At 33.5% G+C, this 24,623-nt stretch overlaps 4 protein-coding genes across 4 annotated transcripts; 3 read left to right on the forward strand and 1 right to left on the reverse strand.

The window, feature by feature from the left end:
• The first annotated feature begins 1,037 nt into the window (after nucleotides 1-1,037).
• On the forward strand, nucleotides 1,038-3,030 carry LOC114415259. Its single transcript, XM_028379862.1, has 2 exons — nucleotides 1,038-2,155; nucleotides 2,610-3,030. The coding sequence occupies exons 1-2, from the start codon at nucleotides 1,675-1,677 to the stop codon at nucleotides 2,660-2,662; spliced, it is 534 nt and encodes a 177-aa protein (XP_028235663.1). The 5' UTR covers nucleotides 1,038-1,674; the 3' UTR covers nucleotides 2,663-3,030.
• Nucleotides 3,031-4,541: 1,511 nt separating this feature from the next.
• On the forward strand, nucleotides 4,542-8,115 carry LOC114414165 (protein NETWORKED 2A-like; the record flags this gene model as incomplete). The annotated part of the gene is made up of 2 exons (XM_028378494.1): nucleotides 4,542-6,320; nucleotides 6,941-8,115. Coding segments are annotated over 2 exons (2,805 nt in total), but the record flags the coding sequence as incomplete, so codon positions are not given.
• A 1,791-nt stretch (nucleotides 8,116-9,906) lies between these two features.
• Nucleotides 9,907-10,716, forward strand: LOC114415260. The gene has a single exon (XM_028379863.1). It carries the CDS (start codon nucleotides 9,984-9,986, stop codon nucleotides 10,551-10,553), a length of 570 nt encoding a protein of 189 aa, XP_028235664.1. The 5' UTR covers nucleotides 9,907-9,983; the 3' UTR covers nucleotides 10,554-10,716.
• Nucleotides 10,717-11,947: 1,231 nt separating this feature from the next.
• On the reverse strand, nucleotides 11,948-20,917 carry LOC114415262. Its single transcript, XM_028379864.1, has 8 exons — nucleotides 20,599-20,917; nucleotides 20,330-20,522; nucleotides 18,964-19,050; nucleotides 17,448-17,834; nucleotides 16,125-16,281; nucleotides 12,926-13,263; nucleotides 12,691-12,816; nucleotides 11,948-12,578 (listed from the first exon to the last, which is right to left on the reverse strand). Exons 1-8 carry the CDS (start codon nucleotides 20,661-20,663, stop codon nucleotides 12,111-12,113), a joined length of 1,821 nt encoding a protein of 606 aa, XP_028235665.1. The 5' UTR covers nucleotides 20,664-20,917; the 3' UTR covers nucleotides 11,948-12,110.
• Between the last annotated feature and the right edge of the window lie 3,706 nt (nucleotides 20,918-24,623).

Raw genomic sequence — 24,623 nt, forward strand, 5'->3', positions numbered from 1 at the left:
AATATATTTGTCGCACTTTTTACACTTTCGGTGATTAAATTTTGTATTTTAATCTTTCAAGGACGCATTTGTTAGCAGATTACACATTCAGATACGATTATTTACCCATTCTTATTTCTAGGGAGTGGGAAGACGAAAAGTCAAGAAAATAGTGTATAACAAATATGTCCTTATGTTGACAATGAGATATGGTCACGCCGACAATCATTTGAGAGACAAATTCATTCTTCTGGGTCACGTAGGCTATTTTATTAAGGGTGACAACCAGAAACTAATGGTCATATATATTTGTTGCACTTTTTACATTTTCGGAGACTAAATTTTATATTTTTATCGTTCAGGGATGTATTTGTTAGCGAATTACATGTTCAGAGACAAAAGTGATTATTTATCCTTATTATTATTATTATTCAATTGAGTTTGACATTTTATTTTAGAGTTAAATATATTTTTATATATTTTTTGTATATCTCTTTTTCTTTATTAGGTTATCATCATCTTCGTTACTTTTTTTACCGAAGTCTAAAGTTACAAGAAAGTTTTTGATTTAATTTATCTAAAATTATTTAAAAATAAAAATGTATTTACTGTTAATTTGAATTAAAATATTCTTATTATAAATTTGTGAGTTCAAGTATAGTTAATTGTTTGATGGTCTCTACTCTTTTTAGGTTGGTTGGGTTACTTGAGTTTTATGGGCTGCTAATCAGGTTTTGATCCGGAGAAGTTTGGGCCTCGAGTGCTGGCCCTAAATAGGTGGTACATTCCAAAATTAATTTCTTAACTTATTCTATATCAACCAAATTTACACGTTTATTTCACCACTTTACACGTTTACTTGATCCGAAAGTCTTGTACAAATTGAACATGTAATATTGATACTATAATCGTGCTCTCCCTCTGTTTTGTCCTGAAGGTCATATTATATCTTCACGTGAGATGAAAACTATGATTTCTAGTAAGATTCTTTGGATATAGCAACCCTTTAGAAAGCAAACTTTATGGGTTTTTAAAAGGTAGCAATCATCTACTTTATTAATATGCAGCTTCCAATTTTCATCCAACATTCCATTTTTCAAAACAAGGCAGGAATCCAGGCTTTGTCGTTCACCTTTTCAGTTTCTTTTACTTCAAGTCATTGCTTCAGTTGACGAAGCATATCAAACTGCAAGGATAGGAATATTGGATCCGATTCTCTTGATAATTTTTGTTGTTATAAATTTTATATTAGTATTCCATTAAGAGGAGAAATCGATTTATATTTATGCATAACAGCAGTTAGTATTAGGTAGTTGTTCTAGGTTCTTGATTTTAGAACTGGTTTTCTGTTTTGAATCTATCATTAAGTCAATTTTGTACCAACTTACGTTTATTCCTCTTGATTCTAGATTATGTGAAAATGGGTATGTATGTTCAGTGCATATACAAATTTCAGGAGAGATGTTTATTTTAAAAGTTTGCGTTTTCTATAACCTGTGAATCAATCTATGCTTTGGCGTGTACACAAGAACCTGAAGAACAAACTCAACAAAGCCACGCCTCATATTAACACAATAAACTCTATTTTTCTTTCAGCTTGAAATCCAAGTAACTCTAATATTTTGTGATTTTGAATCCTAAAAGAACTTGTACTTTTTTCTCTTCTCTCGTGACAAGCTTTGTATTCGACACTATATGAGAATGAATGTGGCTTTTTCCCATCTCTCATGGTGGTTGTGGAATGGGAAATATCATAAGCCAAGAATCTCAAATGGGTCTACCATAAATTCTTCTGCTGATTCTGTTATGTGGGAATTGGATGGTTTGAGATTTCCTCTTGTTATGCAGGCAAACGTGCCTTCCTCTTCAAAGAAGGTGAAGCACAAGGGGCATAGCAAGGAAGAAATAGATAGGGAACATGATGTTGTTATAGTTTCATCTGATGGTGGATGTGTTTCTGGCTCTGAATCTGATGGTTCTGATTGGTCTATTGGCTGGTTGGAGCCTCATGGAACTGGGTTTTCAAGTGACGATGATGTTGAAGCTCGTGAAACGGATAACAGTTTCGCTGTGCTTGTTCCCTGTTATGGAAGCAACTATATTGCCATGGTTGAGGAGGATACTAAAAGCAACTTATTGACCCACTTTGGATACTTTCCAAATAGTTATTCTGATGGTAAGAGACTAAGAGCAGTTTTGTTAACATCTATGAGAGTTTGCTTTGTTTGTATAGTTGTCAACTGAGTTTTACACACTATGTTCTATTTGAGGGGTCATTGACATTTGAATTGTTGAATGCATTAGTTCAGAGTTGAAATTAGGATAAAATGTATGAGCTATTCAAATGTTGGCTGCCTTTAAATTGCTGATGGAGTTTGTGCATGGAATACCGATTTTGGAGAACTTGGTTTTATCTTTCCCTATCAATAATTTATGATCTTTTGACTCTTGGAAAGATATTTTTTTCCAAGAGGCCAGGAGAGGGAGTTTCCATTTAGTTTTAATTTGGAGGATGAACCTGCTGAGTGATGATTTTTGGTTTATTTGTTTGTCATAATTTTTCTCTTTTCTTAGTTCGTTTTTTCGTGGGTGGCTAAAGTTAACGTTTATGCTTCTTTTGCTTTCTCCAGAGAGCAAGAAATATGTAGAAAATTGGATCTCTTCTCATCGACGACATACCTGATTAGCAATTAGTGATGTTTCTGCAGTATAGAACAGCCTCAATAGTTATAAGGAGAAGGTGTGGTCAATAATAAGGTAGTTATGATGCTTTAGCACTGTTTGAGATTGAGAATGATCGATGTGCAGCTGTTATTCCACTCTCAACTGTTGAAAATTAATCAAAACATTGGAAAGAGAAGAAAATGATATGGATGAATGCATCTTGAATGGACCGAGCTTTCAATTCTTTGTTGTAAATATTTATGTACATGTGAAATTGGTTGTATCATGTATGTTAAACCTTACTCAGATTTAAGTATCAATTAAAAGTAAGATATGTATAACGTGGTTGCATTCAACTTCTTTTTAGAAGTAGGGTTAAATATTTTTTATTGTAATATGTTCTTAAATTTTCTCACAAATTAATTAGTCATATTCCTTTTTTTTTTGAAAGGCAATTACAGATACTCTTTTATAATAATTTAAATGTTTTTCTTAGGTAATTATAATTTATACTTTTAAAATTATACTTAAAATTTAATATTACTCATATGATTCACCAATGCTAGTTTTTTAATAATTTATTACTCAATTACAGTAAATCAATGTGTCCATACATAGTCCGTTTAGTACAATCCAATTTCCTATAGTTATTAAGATGAAGAAATTAGTCTTTTGGTTTCACCCATTCTATTCGGACTTATTCATTACTTATTCTAAGAAAATCTAATCTTATTAACAAAAAATTCTAAAAGTTCCTTTTAGAATTTAGAGAGTAGAGAAAATTATATATCTAAATGTTGACCAATTTTTTTTGACAAAAAGTACAATTCAATTTTTTTTAGTACTGATTTTTCAATCATTTTTTCTATAATTTTTTTAGTAATCCACTCTTTTGAAAAATATTTTTTAATTAAAAAAAATCTCCCTACAAGATTATATTATAGTACCACACTTCAAACTCCGTGAGTTGGGAAAATATTATAACAAAGCCCTCCAAAAAATTCGCTCTTCAGAGATCCAATACATTAGACACCAATGATTGTGGAGAAGTATCCTCCTCTTCATGTCTGCCCCGTAAGAAGGCATTTTCGACAGCATTTGTTTCTCTTTTTCCCAAGCTTTCTTAAACCACCAATATCATTAATAAAATTACTGCACATTTTGTGAGCCTTAATTTGTTCATCTTTGCACCACCTTGTTGATTTCATTTATCTTCATCATCAAGGTCTTACCTCAATGGGTTGAATGTGTTTGATTGTTACACAACATAAAAAATGTTGGGAAGAGCAGCAACCAATGCATATTCATGGTGGTGGGCAAGCCATATCAGGACAAAGCAATCCAAATGGCTAGAACAAAGTCTCCAAGGCATATAATATCTCTCTCTTAATATATAGCTTGATACTTTTCTCTCTTAGTTTTCCATTATCTATCATTAATTCCATCAGAACGCTTTATCATTTTGCCATTAATTTCAACAAAATAGTAGGCCTCAATTCACAGGCAAATTTAGAATGATTAACTTTTTCATTTTCTCTTGATTTCACAAACACTTAATTATTTAGGAATGATGAATATTTCTTGATTTGTCCTAAGATGGCAGGGAGGTATGCTTGCTTAAACAAGATGTATTCCCTTCCATATAGATATAAATACTTACCCTTTTTTTTTATTTATTCACCTTTTTTCTGATAAGTTTAGAAAAGCCAAATGATTGTAATGTAGAACAAAAGATAACATATTACAATGACCCGAAAACCAGATAATGGTATATTGTAGTTCTACCAGTTTCATTTGGTTCACAACTCCAACCCACTTTTCTTGTAGCATAAAGTTTCCAGCTGAATAATAATAAATCTGGGTTGGAAAAATAACTCAATTGTCAATGACATGCAAACAAAAATTTAACAGATATGGAGGATGTAATGGCTGAAACCCTCAACATCATTCATAATGAAGGAGAGTCATTTTCCCAAAGGGCAGAAATGTACTACAGGAAGAGGCCACAGCTGGTAGGTTATGTGGAAGAAGTCTTTCGCTCATATAGAGCATTAGCAGATAGATATGATCTTCTATCAAAAGAGCTCCAAAGCGCCAACCGCACTATTGCCATTGTTTTCCCAGAACAAGTCCGTTGTAGAATTGATGAGGATGATGTTGAAGAAAGTTTCCCAGGAACAAATTCATCATCTCAAGACCACAACAATCAAACACCAAAACCAGGCATTCCTAAAGCTCCAAATTTCCCAAATAAGGACTTAAGAAGCCCATCAATGTTGCTTTCTAAGAAGGGTCCACTTAAGAGGGTTGCTAGTTCTGCAAAATCTCCTTCTTCTAGTCCTAGTTCAGGTTTGAGTAAGGCTGAAGCACTAGCAAAAGTTGACAAGCTTCAGAAAGAAATATTGGCACTGCAGACTGAGAAAGAGTTTGTAAGGAGCTTGTATGAAAATTCCTATGAAAAGCATTGGGAGATTGAAGACCGGATTACAGAAATGCAGAAAAGGGTTTGCAGCTTGCAAGATGAGTTTGGCATTAATACAATGATAGAAGATAACGATGCACGAGCTTTGATGGCTGCAACAGCTTTAAATTCTTGCAAAGAGACCCTTGCTAAGTTGCAAGAGACACAGGCACAATCATCTGAAGAGGCTAAAGAATCCTACCAAAGGGTTAAGGAAGCTCGTGACATGTTTGAAACCATTAGAGGCCAATTCATTTCTAAACTTAATAGTCAAGAAGACCAAGGAACTGAACCAAAAAGCATAGAGGAAGAAGACATGTCTAGCTTGGAAGAAGAAAGGCATGAGCCTGATGTGGAGTTGTTGAGAGACACGATTAAGGAAAAGCTTGAGAAAGATTCAGGTAGCTCCCTCTCTATGACAGAAATGACAGAGAAGATTGATGAGCTTGTAAATAAGGTGATTACCCTGGAAATCGCGGTCTCTTCTCAGACTGGCTTGGTAAAAAGACTAGGATCAGAAGCAGATAAACTTCAAAAAAACATACTGAGCTTGGAAGAGGACAAGGAAGTGCTGACAGAAGATTCAGAAGGAACCAAAAAGAAGTTGGAAGAAGTGGAGGAGGAGTTGAGGAGAGTTAAAATTCTCTATCAAAGTGCCAATAGGCAAGACAACAGTCTCCAAACACATTTTGCTGAAGCTAGTTGTGATCTTGAACATCTTTCAGGAAAATTGAACGATGTGAAGCTAGATGAGGAGGGGGAGAACTTGCAACTTCACAAAAACAAAAGTGCACATGATGGAGAAATAAAAGTGGAGTTTGAAAAATCAGGTGATAACACAGAACACATGAAAGATGTTGAGACAGCAAAGGAAGATTGCAGTGTAAATTTTGGTGATGTTGAAAATGAAGATAACAAGTCCAATTCGAAAGAAAATATTGATTTTAGGACTGAAGAGATTCCAGAGCAAATGCTGCAGAATAAGGATGATTTGTCTGAGGCAAGGAGTAATCTTGACACTGAATCACTTGATCAGGGGACTGGTGAGGAAGAAAATCAATCCAACAGGAGTCAGATGATGGCAAGTGGACTAGATGACGGAGAAAAGATTCTGACGGAATTCACATCAGTTTTAAAGAACTACGAGGATGTAAAGGACGAGCTCAATGATGTGGTGAAGAAAAACCAGGACAGCATTTTCCAGTTGGCACTTCAGGTACACAGAAATCAATCTATATACTTTACTGTGAACCAATAAAATTAATGCATAATTAGATAAAAAAAATTCAGCTTGTGATGAACTTCATTGTTAAGAATGTTAAAGCCAAATTGCAAGAACAATAATTTCAACAAATTTGATATATGGATATACTTTTAATAATCATTATACAGAATAACTCATCACATTAAGTAAAATATAATTTCACAACAAAAATCTGCTAAAAGTACAATTTTATGGGTCCTGCTAACAAGTAGATTAATTCACTTTATTAAGAAAAAAAAAACTAGTACAACATTAAATACATTATTAGAACGCTACAAGATTAACTTTTCATTTTGTAATTAGTAGCAGCAAGGTCCTTCCTAAGAATATTTGTTAGCATTTGCCTAAAGGCCCTAATCTTGTTAACGTGAACAAACCAGAAGAAAAGTTTCACTTATTTTCATAATTGGACTTTAGTCAATAAACTAATTATAATTACTTTGAAATTGTTTCATACCAAGTTAAGAAAATTGTATGTGTAGTAATGGTTATGATCAATTTTTTACATTTAGAAGTTGTATACTTGGCACTACATTACCTCCAGTTCTGAGAATGTAGATCTACACTTGCAGGTGAGGGAATTGAGGGATACTGTAGAAACTAAAGATCAAGAGATAAACATTTTGCAACAGATGCTGACCTGCTCAAAAACAAATCCAGATGAAAGTCCTTCCACGCCTCTCACAGATTATAAACATACACCACAAGAAGCACTTCTTGGAACTGCAGCTCAAGGAACAGACCCTCAGGACCCTGAAAATCCATCTTCAAACACAAATGCAAGTGCAGTTACTACTTCTTATGCAGGGCAACACCAAAAATATGTTGAAAACAAAGCAAGGATTGGCATATTGATGAAGGTGAGATCAAACCAGCTTGATAGGACCCACTCACTTTCAACCTTGGAAAAGAAATTTCGTTCCAACATGGATGACTTGCTAGAGGAGAACTTGGAGTTCTGGTTGAGGTTTAGCACCTCAGTGCACCAGGTTCAAAAGTTCCAAAGTTCCATACAGGACTTAAAATTTGAGCTTAAAACAATAAGGGACAACATGTCCCAAGAGAACTCAAGTTCTATACAATCTGAGATAAAACCAATATTTAGACACCTGAGAGAGATAAGAACCGAGTTATCGCTATGGCTGGAACACAGTGAAGAGTTGCATGAAGAGTTGCAATGTAGGCATCCATCATTGTGCACCTTACAAGATGAAATAGCAAGAGCAGCCAATCCAAACTCTGCATCATCAAATAACATGGCAAAACTAAGTGGATATCAGGCTGCAAAGTTTCAAGGTGAGATTCTCAACATGAAACAGGAGAGTATAAAGGTTTCTAGTGAACTGCAAGCATGTGTGAGTTTTGTGAAGGAACTAAAAGGTGAAGTTGAGAAGATGGTAGAAGAACTGAGTCAGGAAGTTGGAGTTAACAATCATGACCATATGAAACACTCCACAAGTCGTCCTAGAATACCCTTGAAGTCTTTTCTGTTTGGAATCAAGTTAAGGAAGCAAAAGCAAACGGTCCTCTCATGTGTAACTCCAACAAAGAAACAACACAGGGATCTAGCATTGGCTGAAGAAGATGCCCCTATATAGACACACTTTCATCTTCTGTTTGAGTATATGATGGGTAAACTCTACATTCTGTTTAGTGTTTTTCGAAGGTTTGTTAGTCTGATTATGATTTTGAAGTTTTCTCGTACAAACTATTTTGAGATATTTACCATTATGGTATGTGATCAGCATTTGCGTATGTGTATATATACTTACACGGAAATTTAAAGATTCTCTCTAGATTTTAACCTATCCATCCAATACGCATAATATTATAAAAAAAATTATAATCACTTCATTATGATTCAAGTTGCGTTGTTAATATGCATGCTACTATCTATATTTTTTTTTGAGTATAACCTAGAAGTATTCTTACCGAGTTACTGGATATTAAGTTGCAACAATTCCGTATCCGCACGTTTGGTTGTTAATATGTAGTATCTATCTATCACTTATGTTTTGTTTAAGTGAAGACGGGTTAAACCGAAAGTCAATAATTAAAAAAACATAATTTTTTTATTATATTTTGGTTCGATTATCAGTTTCTATTGTTATAATAGAATAAAATCGAATCAACCAGCATATACTTCTAACCTTATCTAAGTCAAAGATTCAATTTTTATAATGATAATATAAGGATTGATGACAAATTGGCATTCACGATGCATGACTAATTAATTATGAATTATAATATATTCTTATAAGAAATTTGTAATATAATTATTATCATCTGATTATTTTGTGTTGTTGTTCTATTACTTATAATTATGTAAATACTATTTCAAAGAATTAGTCATAACTAGGGATAACAATGAGCCGAGTTGCTTATCAAGGGCTTATGTTTAGATCTATCTAAGGCTAAGCTAGGCTTGACTTGTTTACTATAAATGTCAAGCTCAAGCTTTTAAAAAAAAATTAGATAAAAAGATTAAAGCCAAATTATAAAAAAAGTTTGTTAAGCTTGACAGGTCGGCTTGTTTAAATAATAATAATAATAATAATATAAAGTGTTTAGAGAGTTCACTTGCATGTGAAAAATTTTCAAACAAAAAAAGAGTTGAAAGGATAATGCAACCAGATTAATACTTACAAAGAGAAGAATGTTTTGTAAGGACATTTTCAAACAATTTAAATATTTTTATTTGGCTATATTAGTATAAATCATCTCTAATCCATATATTTTTTAATATTATGCTCTCTTTTTGTGTTTTAATAACTTGAATTCAATATGATTTTGTTTATCGATTATTTTTGGATTTGTACATTACTTATACGAAATTTTATAAGTTTCTTTTTTTAGTTAGTATTTCACTAGGTTTTAAAATAATTAACTAGTTAAATACGTCTTTAAGCAAACTTTTAAATAAGCTGATAGGCCAAGTCAGCTTTTACGTATTCAACTCAAGTCTAATAAGGTTTTACTCATTTTCAACCCTAGTCACAACTCATTTAGTTATACTATTGAAAGTAATATAAAAATAAATTAACAAACTAGCAAACCGAACAAATATAGTGTTGGATTTGTTTGGCTCAAATTCCTATTACATTCAAAATTCATGTTGCATATATTTCGGGATAAATAATTAAATTTGTTTATGAAAATATGTGAAATTAATTTATAAAAGATAAAAAAATTTAATTTAATTTTGAATATACAAAAAAGCACCACAAATTAATTTTATAATATTTCTTATACATTTACAAACTAAATTTATATTTTTTCAGATCAATTTATCATTATATTATATTTTCAAGAGTGAATTTGGCTATTTAGCATGTGTTTTTATTGGGAAAAAATTGAACAATTTTCATTATTTTTTAATCAAACTTGAACAATTATGTCTTAATATGAAGTTATTAATATTCTAGAAGTAATTTATTAAATATGAATATTTCAATTTTCATGTAATATTCAAAATATATGTATTACTCACGTTGATTTTATGGTTCAGAAGTGAAGTGAGAATCGCACCACACAAAATAAAAAATAAAAAAAGAACAAGCTATCCGAAACAAACACCGAAAGAAAGAAAGAAAGAAGGAACCGACAGAAGCAAAAATGGCGATGTTAGCATCACCACCATCTGTGAAACTCTCGCTCTCATTCCCCCTGTCAGCTTCCAAACCCAACCCTCGCAGACTCTTCACCATCCGAGCCGCCGAGCCCGAAACCCCACCCTCCGGTTCGGACCAATCCCAGGCCGAACCGGACCCCTCCGACGACACCTTCGACGACCGCATCAACCAGCTCCGCCTCCGTTACCGCAGCGGCACGGGGAAGAAGGCGGAGCTCCGAAAGAACAAAAAATCAAAGAAAGGAACCTCCGGATCCGGTTCGGGCGTGTTCCTGCCACCGGTGCCGCTGAAGGAACCGGTCTCCGGCGGCGTAAAGGTGGAGCTAGGGTTCAGCCAGTACAGCGAGCGATTGAACGGTCGCATTGCGATTTTAGGTCTCACGGCGCTGTTGCTGGTGGAGCTCGCCACCGGGAAGGGTGTCATTAACTACCACTCGCCGGCTATTATTCTGATTCAGATCTATTTCGTGGCCGCGGTTGGAGCTGTCTTTGTTAAGTATGAGAAGGAGAAGATCAGCGTTTGGCCCCAAACTGATTCTTCAACTAACAAATAATGAAATCACTTTCAACTACCGAGTTTACTTGTTATAGCTTGTGGAGCTAAACGTGCTTCTATTTTTGGCTAATATATTGTAAATTATTATTCTGTTGAAATGAATGTTGCTTTTTGGATATGATATGATAAGATACTACTCATTATTGTTTCAGATTGAGAGAGTTCAGGGTGTGGTTGTTTTACCGTTTCAATCCACTGGCAGGATGCACCATTTTATGAGAAATAATAAATTGTTATTTTTCCTTGAAAATACGTTTGGATCTTGTTTAGCGGAAAAACAAACACCCACTAAGAAATTTAAATTCAAGGTCCTTTTATGACGGTCTTCTGAACTAAATTTATGTATTTTCCTTCACTTAGGCAGGGTGTTAAATTGCCGCGGTTTCGTTTGATGCTGTGGAAAATTGAGAATAAATTACAGTGACTTCAAAAATCTTGACGTTGAGATTAGACAAGAATTTGTGCAGTAATTTTGCATGCATGCATTCAGAATATTTACAAGTGTTGGATGAAGATTGAACAGAATAAAAAAGCATAGAGGGAAGAGATAAATGAGAATTATTACTATGTGAAGAGAGTGGAATATGGGAAGGATTGAGGCAACTACCTCAGTTTGACAGAAATTTCAAGGAGGATTGATGATGAGCTTGTCAACTCTTAGACTGGCTTAGTGGCTTGGTAAAGAGAATGAAATCAGAATCATATGAAATTTAGACAAATATTACACCAGGAAGAGCAGACAAATAAGTCAGAGATAATTTGTTGAAAACTCGCACAAGTAAAATTCTATCATGAAAGATGAACCCTAAAGAAACTCCAAATAAATGGATAGCATATGTTCATAGATATAATTAACTTTTTACAATAATTCACCCTTGTATATTAAATTTGAAGTTTACTTTTAAAAATAACTCATCATTCTGAAGTTTTTCATATCATTTTCTTATAATTCATTTTCAAAACAAGAAACTGAACATTTTTTTTACTAAGTGGTGGGCATAGTGTCAAAAAAATGTTAATACATAAATGTCTTCATATTTTAAAAATTAGGTGAGAAAAGTTTTAGAACACCCCAACATAAACCTACAAAAAAGAACTACTATTAGGTGTTCTAGGAAAATTTACAACAAAAACTATTTAAATATCCATATAAAATTATTTACAAAGTTTTAAAATTAGAAACTTTAATTTCCAATGTGTTAGGGCAAATATTATTTCGCAAACATTTAAAGAAATGCTGAAAAAATATAAACATCTTTTTTTTAAAAAGGAATATAAACATTTCTATTGAGAATGATACTTATATTATCAACCTATTATTTTTATAAAAAAAAACTAAAGCAACCCGATAAAAAGACATTGCGTATCAATCATTTCACTACTAGTCTTATAGAAATATGCAAGTCATCAAAATATATTTACCACTAAAGAAGAATTTAATAAAATATTACAACACATTAATGTGCTACAGATTCCTAAAATAACTTAAAATTTCATCCAAACTTTTAAGTTAGAATTCAATAAATAATCTACTCATCTTCACAAACTAAATCACTCAACATTCCCCATCATTTTTTACTACCTTGGCACTTTGGCTGAGTTCATCTTGTACTGGCAAATTTACATGTTTATCATTCCCGTTTTGATCATTTGAACTTTGATTAATTGAATTTATCTTCTTGTCTTGCTCTAAACTTTGACTCCCCTTGTCAATGTTGTTTTTCTCAGTAGCCTTCTTAACACTTCCTTGCTCTTCACACACTACTCCTTGATTTGCTTTATCTTTTGAAACTTCCTCACCACCACTAATTTTAACAAGAGGTATGCTCGTCTCTTGACCTTTTTCTAATCTTCCCTTCTCTGGGTTGCTATCAACCTGGCTTCCAGTGGTAACTTTAGGAGGCTCATTTTCTTGTAACTTCTCTTTTGGTATGGTGCTCGGATTAGAAACTTGTAACTCTTTTGTGGGATTAACATCTTGCTTCAATGGAACTTTATCAGCCAAAGGGGTAGCATGTTTGTTCTGTTGAGACAATATAAAAAAAAATAGTGAGTGAATTTTCCATTTCAGCTGAAGCAGCTTTTATTGAACTTATGCACAATGCAAGAGATACATAAGTTATCTTTGAACGAACCTTTGGGTCAGAAGGCAAATTGGTAGAAATAGATGGCTTTGTCAAAGAGCTAACAGCAGGCTCAGTAGTATCCACGGCATTTTTTACTTGAGCACCTTTATCAGCCAAAGGGGTAACATGTTTGTTCTGTTGACAAAATAAACAAAACAGTGAGTGAATTTTCCATTTTAGGTTAAGCAGATTTTATCTAACTAGTGCACAATGCAAGAGATACACAAGTTATATTTGAATGAACCTTTGGATCAGAAGGCAAATTGGTAGAAATGGATGGCTTTGTCAAAGAGCTGACTGCTGGCTTGGTATCTATGGCATTTTTTACTTGAGCAACTTTAATTTGTGATATAGTATTTGAAAGGGGATCAATTCGTGTCCCCAAAGTTGCTGTGGCAGATTTTACCACAGGATCTGAAATTAGATTACCCTTCAAGACTGGTTTTTCATCTGCTAATTTGGATTTTGCATGCAAATCAGAAGATCCCAACAAAGCTTGTTGAGGTGGTACAAAACTACTGGCAACCTTCTCTGTAGTATTTCTAATCTGCACTTGATTTTTAACTGATGTGGATGGCTTAACTGCAACCATTTAAATAGAAGTTATTCAAATGCCTTACATACGATTGAAATAACATTACTAGAACAATGAACTATAAATAATGAATTTTCTTTGAAGTGGTAATCTTACTACAACAGGGAGCTATAAAAACATTTTCTAAAAGATTCATGAGCATACCACCTTGTACTTTTGTCACTCAATAATACACTTCTCTAACTAGCAATTAAATAAATTAAATAATCAAACACTTCATTATCAATATCGAAGTTTAAAAGCCATAAAAAATTCAAAATAAATAAATAAAACCCATCACATAATATATGATAAATTAATAATCTTGAGCAAGAGAACATACATTATAATTGAAAAGTGATAGGCACTAGGTATCTTATTAGAAAGAATATGGGAATTTTCCATTCAATACGTAACTTGCAAAACTTCAAGGTTCTGTACATATCAATGCCCTAAGATTCTGTACATCTCAATGCCCTAAGGCCTGAACTCTCACAAATGAAAAAATTATCTCTCTCTCAACCACCCCTCTTATTTATAAATAATCTGCCTTAATTCTTCTCTCTAAGCCCAACAAACTAACAGATATCAACAATTAACTAACTCTCACTAATATTAACAGACCCGTACTCCCCATCCCCCTGGTTCACCTTGTCCTCAAGGTGAATAACTTATAGCAACTGAACAAGTCTCACTGAGGTTTCAGCTGCTAGCAGCATAATGATCAAGCCAAATCCCACAACTCCAGTACCAAAATAGCCTCCTGGGTCAACCCACTACTGTTCCCATGATGATTAAGCTGAGCTTGATCTGCACGCCTGGGATCCAGAACTCAGCACAGTTAAGGACACACACCCATCTGCCTCCATGGGAGAAACCGAATCTAGTGGTTCTAGCAATCGTGGTGGGTTGACCATCTTGCTTGGACCACAAACATTTTCTGCTCCTCCTTCATTCCACCCATAGAATTGGTTTCCATCTCAATCCTCATTTCCATTTTATGAAGCTGAGTTTGCTTCTCCATCTCGCAACTCAAAAGGTAGTCTCCACAATGGCATCCCTCATATTGCCCTCTGTTTTTCCTTCATTCTCTCTGTTATTGGCCAATCAGTTTCTTCCTCCCCCATATTCATATCAGTGCTTCCCTTATTCTCAGTTGCCTCTTTCTCTGCAGAGTCACAACTCTTCTCAATCAATCAAATTTTTTGTCCCTGTCATCATCAAAATGGTTGTTGCTCTCTGTTTCTTTTGTTTCCTCACTATTGCTTCTTTCTCCACCACCTTGATTTCTTGATCTCTAGATTTGTTAATGGTTCTGGTTCACCATGGTATGTTACTCCCCCATAATGCTCCATGCTTTCCGCCTCCCTATCAAAAATAGGGCTACCCTCAATTTTAACCTCCTTTTGCAACCCCAAAAAAGACCCATCTTTGTCATCTCAGTCACCATGATTCTTGATCTCAATAACTTTGTTTTTAGTTCTGTTTTCTGATTCTTTGTCCAGGATGTTGTTGGGTTTCTCCCAATTCTTGTAGATTTCTTATATTTGTTTCTTGCTCTTGAGCAACAGGGAAAAATGGCTCTGTTCTCTTCAAACCTTCATCTTCTTTCGTTATGTTTTCTTCCACCCAAGATTCATCATCTTCGGTTACATTTCTTGTCTTCCCATGCTACTGGCTGGTCAAATGTCCACTGGGCTGCACTCAGGTTGCGCCATCTCCATGTTAGCCAACAGTTGGGAGCATCACCTCCTAGAGCCTTCACTGCCTCTGATAGCTTCTCTTCCTCATATGCTCTAATGGATTCAAAATATTGCTCAAACCACTAATATGCCTCTTTTCCATCAAATGTAGGAATCATCTTCAAAAACTCAGTAACCACAGCTCCAAGATCGAAATACCAGTTGATAGAAACTTGGTATCTTATTAGAAAGAACAACCGGCTTCTCCCAAACTTGGTATCTATATGTCTTAATGCCCAAAGGCTCCAATACTCTTACAAACAAGATGATCTCTCTTTCAACCTCCCCCGCTTATTCGTAGACAATCTGCCTTAATTCCTCTCTATCTCAGCCCAACAAACTAAAATATATCAACAACTAACTCACTCACTAATATTAACAAGTGACAACTAACAGATATTAACAGACCTAACAAAAAATATTTGATAGTATTGGGAGATAGTAGAAAAAAAGTATATAAACATGCATCCGTTGTGTACTCTAACACACAGTTTCCAGTTCATTATCCCTTTGTTATCTACTATTTTAACAATAGAGAATCATAGTTCATAGAACCTGCAGACTCAGTTGATAGTTCAGGACTTAAACTTTGTATGGAACCAATGATTTAGGAGAGAGAATTGGGTTGGGAAGAGAACACACTTCAAGAAAAAGTTCTCATTTGGAACAATGAAAAGATGAAGTGATTCAAGAGAAAGAAAGAAAATGATGTGGGAACTGCAAAGAAACTGATCTCCATATATTGAAGAAAAGGGGAGAGCTTTGATGTAATGACCAAAATACCCTTATTTTGATTTTATTTTAAAATAAAGGTAAAAATGTCATTTAACAAAAGTATATTTTTTTTCTTCTTTCTTTTCTATCAAAACCAAATAAGGGGAGAATAAGAACTCAACCATTTTTCTTATTCTCTTAATCCAAACAACCTAAAAATATCTACCTATTTCTACTTATCTTTTCTTTTCTCTCCAATTTCTTTCCTCCCTACTTCTCACATCCGAACAAAGGGGTTACCGAAATTCGTGGAAAAAAGGGACAAAATCAATGGACAAGTGTGGCAAATCCAAGAATTTGATTAATATGAAGATAAATTGAAATAAAATAGAAAAAGGTCCAAAGAAAATTACCATCAGTCATTCCAGGAGCAGTCAACTTTTTGAATGGCATGTCAAGGGCTAAAGATAAAGAGTGTCGTGTTGCCAGTTGTTCAGCAGTAGTATACTGTGTGCTGGTTACAGTTCCTGTATTTGTACAACCATCTTTCTTTCTTAAAATGCTCCACCTCTGCAAGTATTTGTAGATAACCCATGAGAGTATGTAAAATAAAAAGTAAATAACAATAAAGGTAAAATGTGGGACTCAGAATTTTTCCCTCCACTTAAATAATCTATCTTAACACTGTCTCTAGCCAATGTGGGACTTAGTTTTTCCCAATATCATTCATTATGACCTAAACCATCACATACGAGAAGTTCTTGAAAGTGTTGGACATGAAAATTTTCAATGTTAGGATTTGAACCCAGGAAAACTGGGTGATAGCCAGACATCATACCTGACTAAATGACAACGAATAAAAATATACCCAGTACCATCAATCTTATATTACAATCAAACATAATCACAGAAAGATGACACCATGTGTGTGCAATAATACACTTTTGTCTTTCCATTGGCAATTTTCCCTTCACCCTTTTAGAATCAAGGGATGACACACTTAACCCACAATGTACAGTTGTACACCAAAAACAGTCAGTTTTCAACAGGCCCAAACTCAACAGCTGCACAATCAAGCTAAAGTACCCTCTCCAATATTATAGTTGATGGGTATAGATCTGCTACATCAGACCAAAAATTGACTGCTTTCAAAGAACTCATTACAAGGAAGAAGCACAAGACTAAAACCTTAGGGATTAAACAATAATTTTAACTTATCTGTTTTTGAATTTCAGGGAAAATCAGGCTGGTATCCAAATGTAATGGATAGCATATGTATAATGAATCTTGGTGATATACAAGGTCTAGGACTAACTAACTGAGATGGATTATATGATCAGAATGCCAGAACCGTCACACTTCATCATTTACAATTACCATAGGGTGCTGTCTAGAGCTATGACCACCAAACAAGCTAACACTAAAAACAAAGTACAAAAAGTGAGATAATGGAAAAAGAAAGAAAAAAAGTTGCTGGTTTTAAAATAAAGGAGAACGTGATTTTAAAGAATTTAAACCCTTGCTGTCTTTTCTTTCTTACACTTCTTACCCCCTCAATGGACATGACCATTTGCAAAATCTTCTAGCTATTAATCAAAAGATCAAAACAGATAATGATAACCATGTTGCCTTAAATGGACAACCAACGAAATTTTCACATAACTACACTAAGGAAATATATAATACAAGTTGATAACGGCAATGTAATTTATAAATTTTTAGGATTTGAAAACCACCTGGGCCAACTGTGTAGCACTTCTCTTAATAGGAAAGTCGTCTCCTTTTGCCATGGTTGCCCAATTCCCTTCGCCCCATCTTTGAACAGCAGCTCGTAGCTGCATGTCCTCTTCTTCTGACCATGCCTTTCTTTTTCTTTTGGAAGCCATATTACCACCAACTATTCCCTTGGTTTCTATACCATCTGTCGATGATATAGTTGGCAGTGTCTGTCTCTGAACGGTAACTGGAAAAATAAAGCTTGTCCCTTGCATCAAATTAGAGGGTTGTGAATTTTCAATACGAGTTCTAGATGAATGGCAAACTGGAACATTTATAGTCAATGGAGCCTCGATTGTTGAGCTACTAGGGGCAGATTCACTCAGTGTACGAGAAGCAATCATTACCTGATGAATAAACAGGTTGGTCAAAATTGAATAACAAGAAAAAAACACAATTGTTCCAGTTACCGTAAAGAGAACTCAATTGTTCCTCACTGCATGGGATCATCTATGAGTTCTACCAAATACCAAATTTTCAATAAAAATTATAAAGGTGTTTTTATTGGTTTCTTCTAATACTTTATTAGGTCTTCCCCAACCCAATTTAATCAATCAATCTTTAAATAGCTCAAGTTTTCTCAATGGAGACTCCACTAGTCTTCTCAGTGACCTAACCACCTTTAAGAGTTTCTATCATCTCTTTATAGGTGTCGCACCAACTTCCTCCCAGAATCATTTCATTCCAAATACCATCTTTTCTTTTTGAATATTTATTCTCACTTTCACTACACTTATTTTTTTGCTCTTGTCGACACTTCAGTGCCTAGCATTCACAACCATACAGCATGACTAGCTTTATGTTTGTCAAGTCAAGGCAAGCCAACTTGCAGTCATATATTAACCTGAAGAAATCATTTTTGTAGCCAACAAAGATTGGTCCAATTTATATCCCACAAGGATGTATGTTCGATTCTCACGGCCGATGTGAGAACCTTGTTGGTGGGTAATCTGTAAGTACCTTTTTAAGCGCTCATTGAGCCTTGAGACATGTCCTGGCCCTAGTAAGCCCCTAGGACCCAACTCACCTAAACTTTTTATACCAAAAAAAAATCTTTTTGTTACTGCAATTATAAATCCCCCACCATAAAAAATAAATTAGTAAAATTTAAACGTGTGACTCTACAAAAGGCATTTGTTATAGATAGGCAAAAATTAGAAAACTCTGCCACAAATACTACTTAATATGAATGAATTTAATCATATCCTCACCCAGTGGCATAAGACTTTTGTTGTTGTTTTTGTTGTTGCTGAGTCTTTTTTTTTTTATAGGCAAATGTTAGTTTGTTAGAATGTTAGTTTTGTTAGCGGAGGGGATCAAACCCACAACCTTTTCCCTCTTCCCTTCTCCCTTAACCATCCAACCCACCTTATATCTTCTTGTTGTTGCTGAGTCTAATCAAATGATAATCATATAACTATCTAAGGCATAACATATTGAGATAGAATGCATAATAATTAAGGCAAGCATATTTACCTTCACACATGCAGCAGCCTCTGATGCACATTCCAAACTTACAGGGGGTAATGCTTCTAGCTCACACTCTAGGTCACTATCGTCATCCTGGAAATGAGACTCCACATAAGTATGAACATATTCAATGTTAATCCAAGAATCCAGTGAAAAAAATGACAATACAGCAGTTTGTGCAAAACTAATCTGAGATAGCAATTTGTAGAGTGAAGGTTGTTAAGACTAAAATAATATACAGAATATTGACAAGTTCTTTATTTTCTGCAAGAAGTGAATCTTAATGTCATTGACAAACTCAACTATAATTGTTGTCAGTCATTATCAGAAAACAGATTAAACAAGTGTAAACTTTGAACCTAAAAGGAACTAATTCAAATATTTATGCATTGAAATTTCAGACACAACCTTAAGTTTTATGTATTTAAATATTTACTAAATGTGCTTGGACACACGTCTCAAACATGTAAAACCATGACAATTTTTTAAAAATAGTAGAAGCAACAGTAGGTTGCTTCCAAAAATTCACACATCTCATGCATCTTGACATTGGACCAAACACACCATAAAACTTGGTTGCATTCAGGACTTCAAAATCATAAACACGATGGTCTTGCATATTAAGTAACAAAACTCGACTCTTCATTAAATAGAATTTCACGTTGCTAAAGTAACTCTTAAACAGTCATAAAGAATTTGGAAGCTAGCACAAGAAGGAAAACCTTTCAAAATATACAAATGAATATAATCTGTTTGGGTATACATAGTACTGACATGGATATAAATAGCATGAGCATACCTGTTTGGGTAAACAGCTTAACTAATCACTTATTGAATAAAACCCTGTTTGGACAAACTTCTCAGGTAAAATGATATAATCTGCTTCTCAAGAGTTAAAATTAACTTAGAAGCTCTCATTTAGCTTCTTCGAAACACAATTTTAACTTAAGTATAAGCTAATTTTAGCTTACGGGGTGAAGCTTAATTCATTTTATTTTCTTATTCCAAACCGATCCTAAATAGGAAAGACCGTCAAATCGTTTTCTTACAAGCTCTAAGCTATTTTCATGAATTATCTTAGAGAGCTTAATGAAATAAATCGGAAACATCTTATGCACATTTCATAAACCCCACCAAACCCTTACACAGGAGTTCAAGTGATCAGTTCAAAAAAGTTGTAAATGAGTTCTTTCAAACACACCCTAGAGCTTATTTGAGAAACAAAAAAAAAATCCCATACTACAGAAGTCACACTCGGTTGTTCAAACTTCGAACTACTGCAGAAGTGAATCACTGGAAGCATTTTGGCACTGTTTCACCTAAAAAAAATTAGCATAACAAAGAGATTTCATAAGGTAAGTGTTACACAGACCAAAGGTTCAGCCCCATCTTCGAAGTTTTCAGGCAAAGAATGGCGATACGCCAAGTGCCGCCATAGCATTTGATACTCCCTGGCGTTAGAAATCCCAGTCGCACTTTTCTCCACCAACTCGAACCAATCAATCTTCGGTTGAGAGTAATGCGCCACTTCCTGAAGTAAAGTGAGCACCGTAGTTGCGTCGTACCTGCGCAAAATCCCAAATCTTTGAAGCCCCGACACAAATTTAAAATAAAAAAAAAATCAAAAACAAAAAAAAATACCTCTGTATGAATGTCACAGCATCTTCTTCGGTGAAGGAGACTTTCTTGCTCTTCTTCTCCGGCATTGGTGTGTCTTAGAAGAGAGAACAAAATTGTGCTTTGGCTGTTTGGTGCGCGGAAAATAATTAATCCCTAACAATCAAAAGAGAAGAAGTGCAGAGAGGGATTAACCGTTGAAGAAAGTGTATAGTCAGAAATTGGGATTAAGACGGTGTCAACCGATTGATTACTTATAGAGATTATTCCAATCTAATTATTGAAAAAACAACAATTAAATAAGGTAGAATAGATTATAGAAGACAAAACAACAATACAAAATCGTTGTTGGTCGTAATTATTGTCCTGTTTTTCTTTATTTATTTATAGGAGAATATTAATTTATTTATTTTATTATAACTTTTTTTTATCTATTTTGATTGTATTTATTTATTCATATAATACAGATTCAAATTTATAGTTTGAATCTATTGTCGTCGGCTCGTGCTAGTCTAAATCAAACCTAACTCCAAATCTGAACCTGGGACACCTGTTTTTTATTTCTTCTGGTGAATTTTGAGATTTGCTTGTTGGCTGTTGTGTTTTGAAGTTTTATTGGGGGTTTATTTTAGATTTGGATATGTTTATTGAAAAGATTGAAGGTTAAAAGTTGATTGTGTGACAAGGAAGGATAGCCAAAAGGAGGTAGCGCGACGAGCATCGTGGACTCGGGAAGTTGAGGCACAATAGAGAAGAGTTGTTGGAGGTGGCATGACCGGTTTCACGAAATGGAGTCCACTATTCTATTTTTTATCGTTGAGTTTGTTTTGATGGTTGGTGATATATGAGAGATATAACCGAAGAAAACAACAATCCAAAATCATTGATATTAATTATTGTCTTGTTTTTTATATTTATTTATAGAAGAATATCGCAACTGTTGCTAATGATATTGATTTATGCTTATTATAATGTGTTTTTTTTTATCTATTTTTAATATTCGTATTTATTCATATAATACAAAATGAAATTTTTTGTTTGGACATTAAAGCTACTATTTTCTTAAATAGAGATTACCAATCTTCTCTATTCTATTCCTAAAGAGTGTATTTTAAAATTTTAATTATTTATTATAAATTTAAAGAATAATTATATTTAAAAATATATATTTATTACAAATTATAGTTATATTAGACTAAATATATATCTTATAATGAACATACTAATTAATAAAAAAAAAAACTATTCACAAGTCTTTAACCAGGTTCTAAAATAGTGTAATTAAATATTTATTGAACAAGTATTTATTGTACAAAGTGTCAATAAAAGAATTTATAATTAAAGAAAAAATAACATTAAATTAATTTTATGTAAATTATAAATTACTTTTATAAGTCAGAACTTGTTGAAATAGATAAAAAAAAAACTTATAAATAATTAAATATATCATATGTTTAGTTTAGTGTAGAACTAAAATCATTAAAAGTCACCTTTACGCATAAGCTTATATTCATAGTTTATGTTTTTCACGCGTTAATTACATGTATATTGACTATTTGTGCACAAAATAAAAAACAAACATAAATGATTTTTATAAATTATCCCAAACACTTATAAAGACAGTCTAGTTCCTTTCAAATGTTTTAAGTGAGTGAGAGAAAATACAACCCTTTGTGGGCTCCACATATAACATTATGATTTTTTTAATCATATAATTAAGTGATGTTAATTAAATTACAGGAATAATTAAATATATTTTTAAGTTATTGAAAAATATAAATAAAGTGGATGATATTTTATGTTATGTGTGAGATATGGGTTAGGTGCATATTTGCATACTAATCACAATCGACTTTAGCTCCCAAAATTACTATGAATAATTTAAAAATCAAAAGCAACAAAAGTTGCTTTGTCGGCGCTATGAAAAAAAAATAGCAAAATGTGGTCATTGCACCGCTTAACCAAACACACACTAAATATGTGGGATTTTGGTTGGGTTGGTCTTTAATGAAAAATGTACATTTTTTCATTCTTTATATTCATACAAGTCACCCTTGTGTTAAGAGGGGCAATCATTCATTTTCCTCAAAAGCCTAATAGTTTTCTCCTCTCTTAAGAGCACATTCATTCTCTCATTTATCCTTCACTCAATTTCACGAATGAGACTTAATCTCCTTTCAAGGCTAGTTGTTATTCTATTTTCTTGAGCCTGTAATTCTATTTTTGAACGGTGAGTTCTCTTTCTTTCTTCCTTCCCTATGTTGACCCATAATGGGTACATGTGCAAATTCTCAATGGTGTTGTTTTGGGTTATGTTCTCATGGATTTTGTGAGGTGTTGATGGGAGACCTCTTTGTTGAGCTCAAGTCATCCCCTTTCTATTCTCTTCTAAGAAATCTAAGCTTGGGGATCCATAGCTTAAGTTGTGAGAGTACAATGACCTTTGTCAGCACTTAAGCTTGAGTCATGGATTTGTGCAGCCTAAGTCGTGACGATAAGCGAGTTAAGTTTTAAAATGCTTCTAAATGAGCCTCCAAATGGAATCCAAATGCAATTAACCTTACTTCGAGAGCTTTTATGAAATGAGCAAAGTGGATTATAAGTTAAGATCATATAATTTATATTTATATTTATATGAGAATTTTTTTGTTTCATGGTAAGAATTCATAATGTTAAATGTCTTATTATGCTTGTTCAACTAATGTTTGATGAATTTATAATATGGTGAGTACTTGAGATGTTAAAATTGACGATCATTGAAGTGAAACATTTATATTATGCTAAGATAAGTTCATTGTTGTTGAAGTGAAAAATGTTTAATGAGGTGAGTGTGTTATTGTTGATAATAGAATATGAAGTTGTGGTTGAATTTTTTATTTTGGAACCTATCTAAAAGCATTTAAGTGAGTCAATTATGTCTTCATATGGATTGAGAAATGGCTACTTGGTGAATGTGAGATTCATCATTTATGGATCTCTAATCCACTAAGAGACCCAAGAGTTTTGCTTAGTAAATATCTTCTCAAGTACTCGCCCAAAGTTTTGAACTTTGATGGTTTTTCGAAGTGGTGAAAAATGTTTCATAAACATTAAGTTGACTTATTTAAATGTGGTGAAATATGCGGATGAGAGTTTAATTATATGGTGAACTGTGTGGGTGATGTTTGTTTAGTCTCATGGTGAACTATGCAGGTGATAATTGGAATGTGTGATGAACTATGAGAGTAATGATTTAATTTTGTGGTGAATTATGTGGTGATAGTTTAATCTTATGGTGACTACAAAGGTATCCAACATCAAAGATTGACCATCTAAAGTGACTATATGTATATATATGGATCGATGAGGTAAATGTTAAAAATTATTATAGTGATATTTAGTGGTTTATTACATGATGTTGATGCTAGACTTGTAAATGAGATGTTTCATTTATCTTAGTTGAATGTTGCAATTTATTTATGCCCAAATACCATGATGTAAAAATATGAGAATATTTTAATGAAAAACAATAAGAAAAATGATAATGAATTTAAAGGATATTAATTAAGAAACTAAAAATAATATTATAACGGAAAATTAGTTTTTATAATAAAACATTTTTATTTATATCCTTAGGAGGAGTTACGACACTCGTTAGAATGGCATAAAACATTATAAGAGAAGAACCTACAAGAGTTAAGCTCTCAAGAGTTTGATCTTCCAGCACATGTGAGAAACATGGATCCCAACAGCACTACACGTCAAACACCGAAGTTTGAAGAAAACGTCGTTACTCGTTAGCTTGTAGTATTATTTGTCTTTGAACCCTAATTCCTATGGCACATTAAGAATCGTTTTTTAGCTGTGATGCACTTAACTTGTATTTTTAATTCTGCGTAACATTATTCAGAAGAGGTTCTCTACGGTTCACAATCACAAACCAACTTCCGTAATAATATGACGGCTTCAACTTTTGATATTGTGTTTATACTACTTTGTATGCATATATTTTTAATGAAATGAGATTTTTTTGTCGGCTATGATAGTCTGCAGTTGTACATCCAAATCAA

This window comes from Glycine soja, chromosome 6 (genome assembly GCF_004193775.1).
Source record: "Glycine soja cultivar W05 chromosome 6, ASM419377v2, whole genome shotgun sequence".
In the NCBI taxonomy this organism is placed as follows: domain Eukaryota; kingdom Viridiplantae; phylum Streptophyta; class Magnoliopsida; order Fabales; family Fabaceae; genus Glycine; species Glycine soja.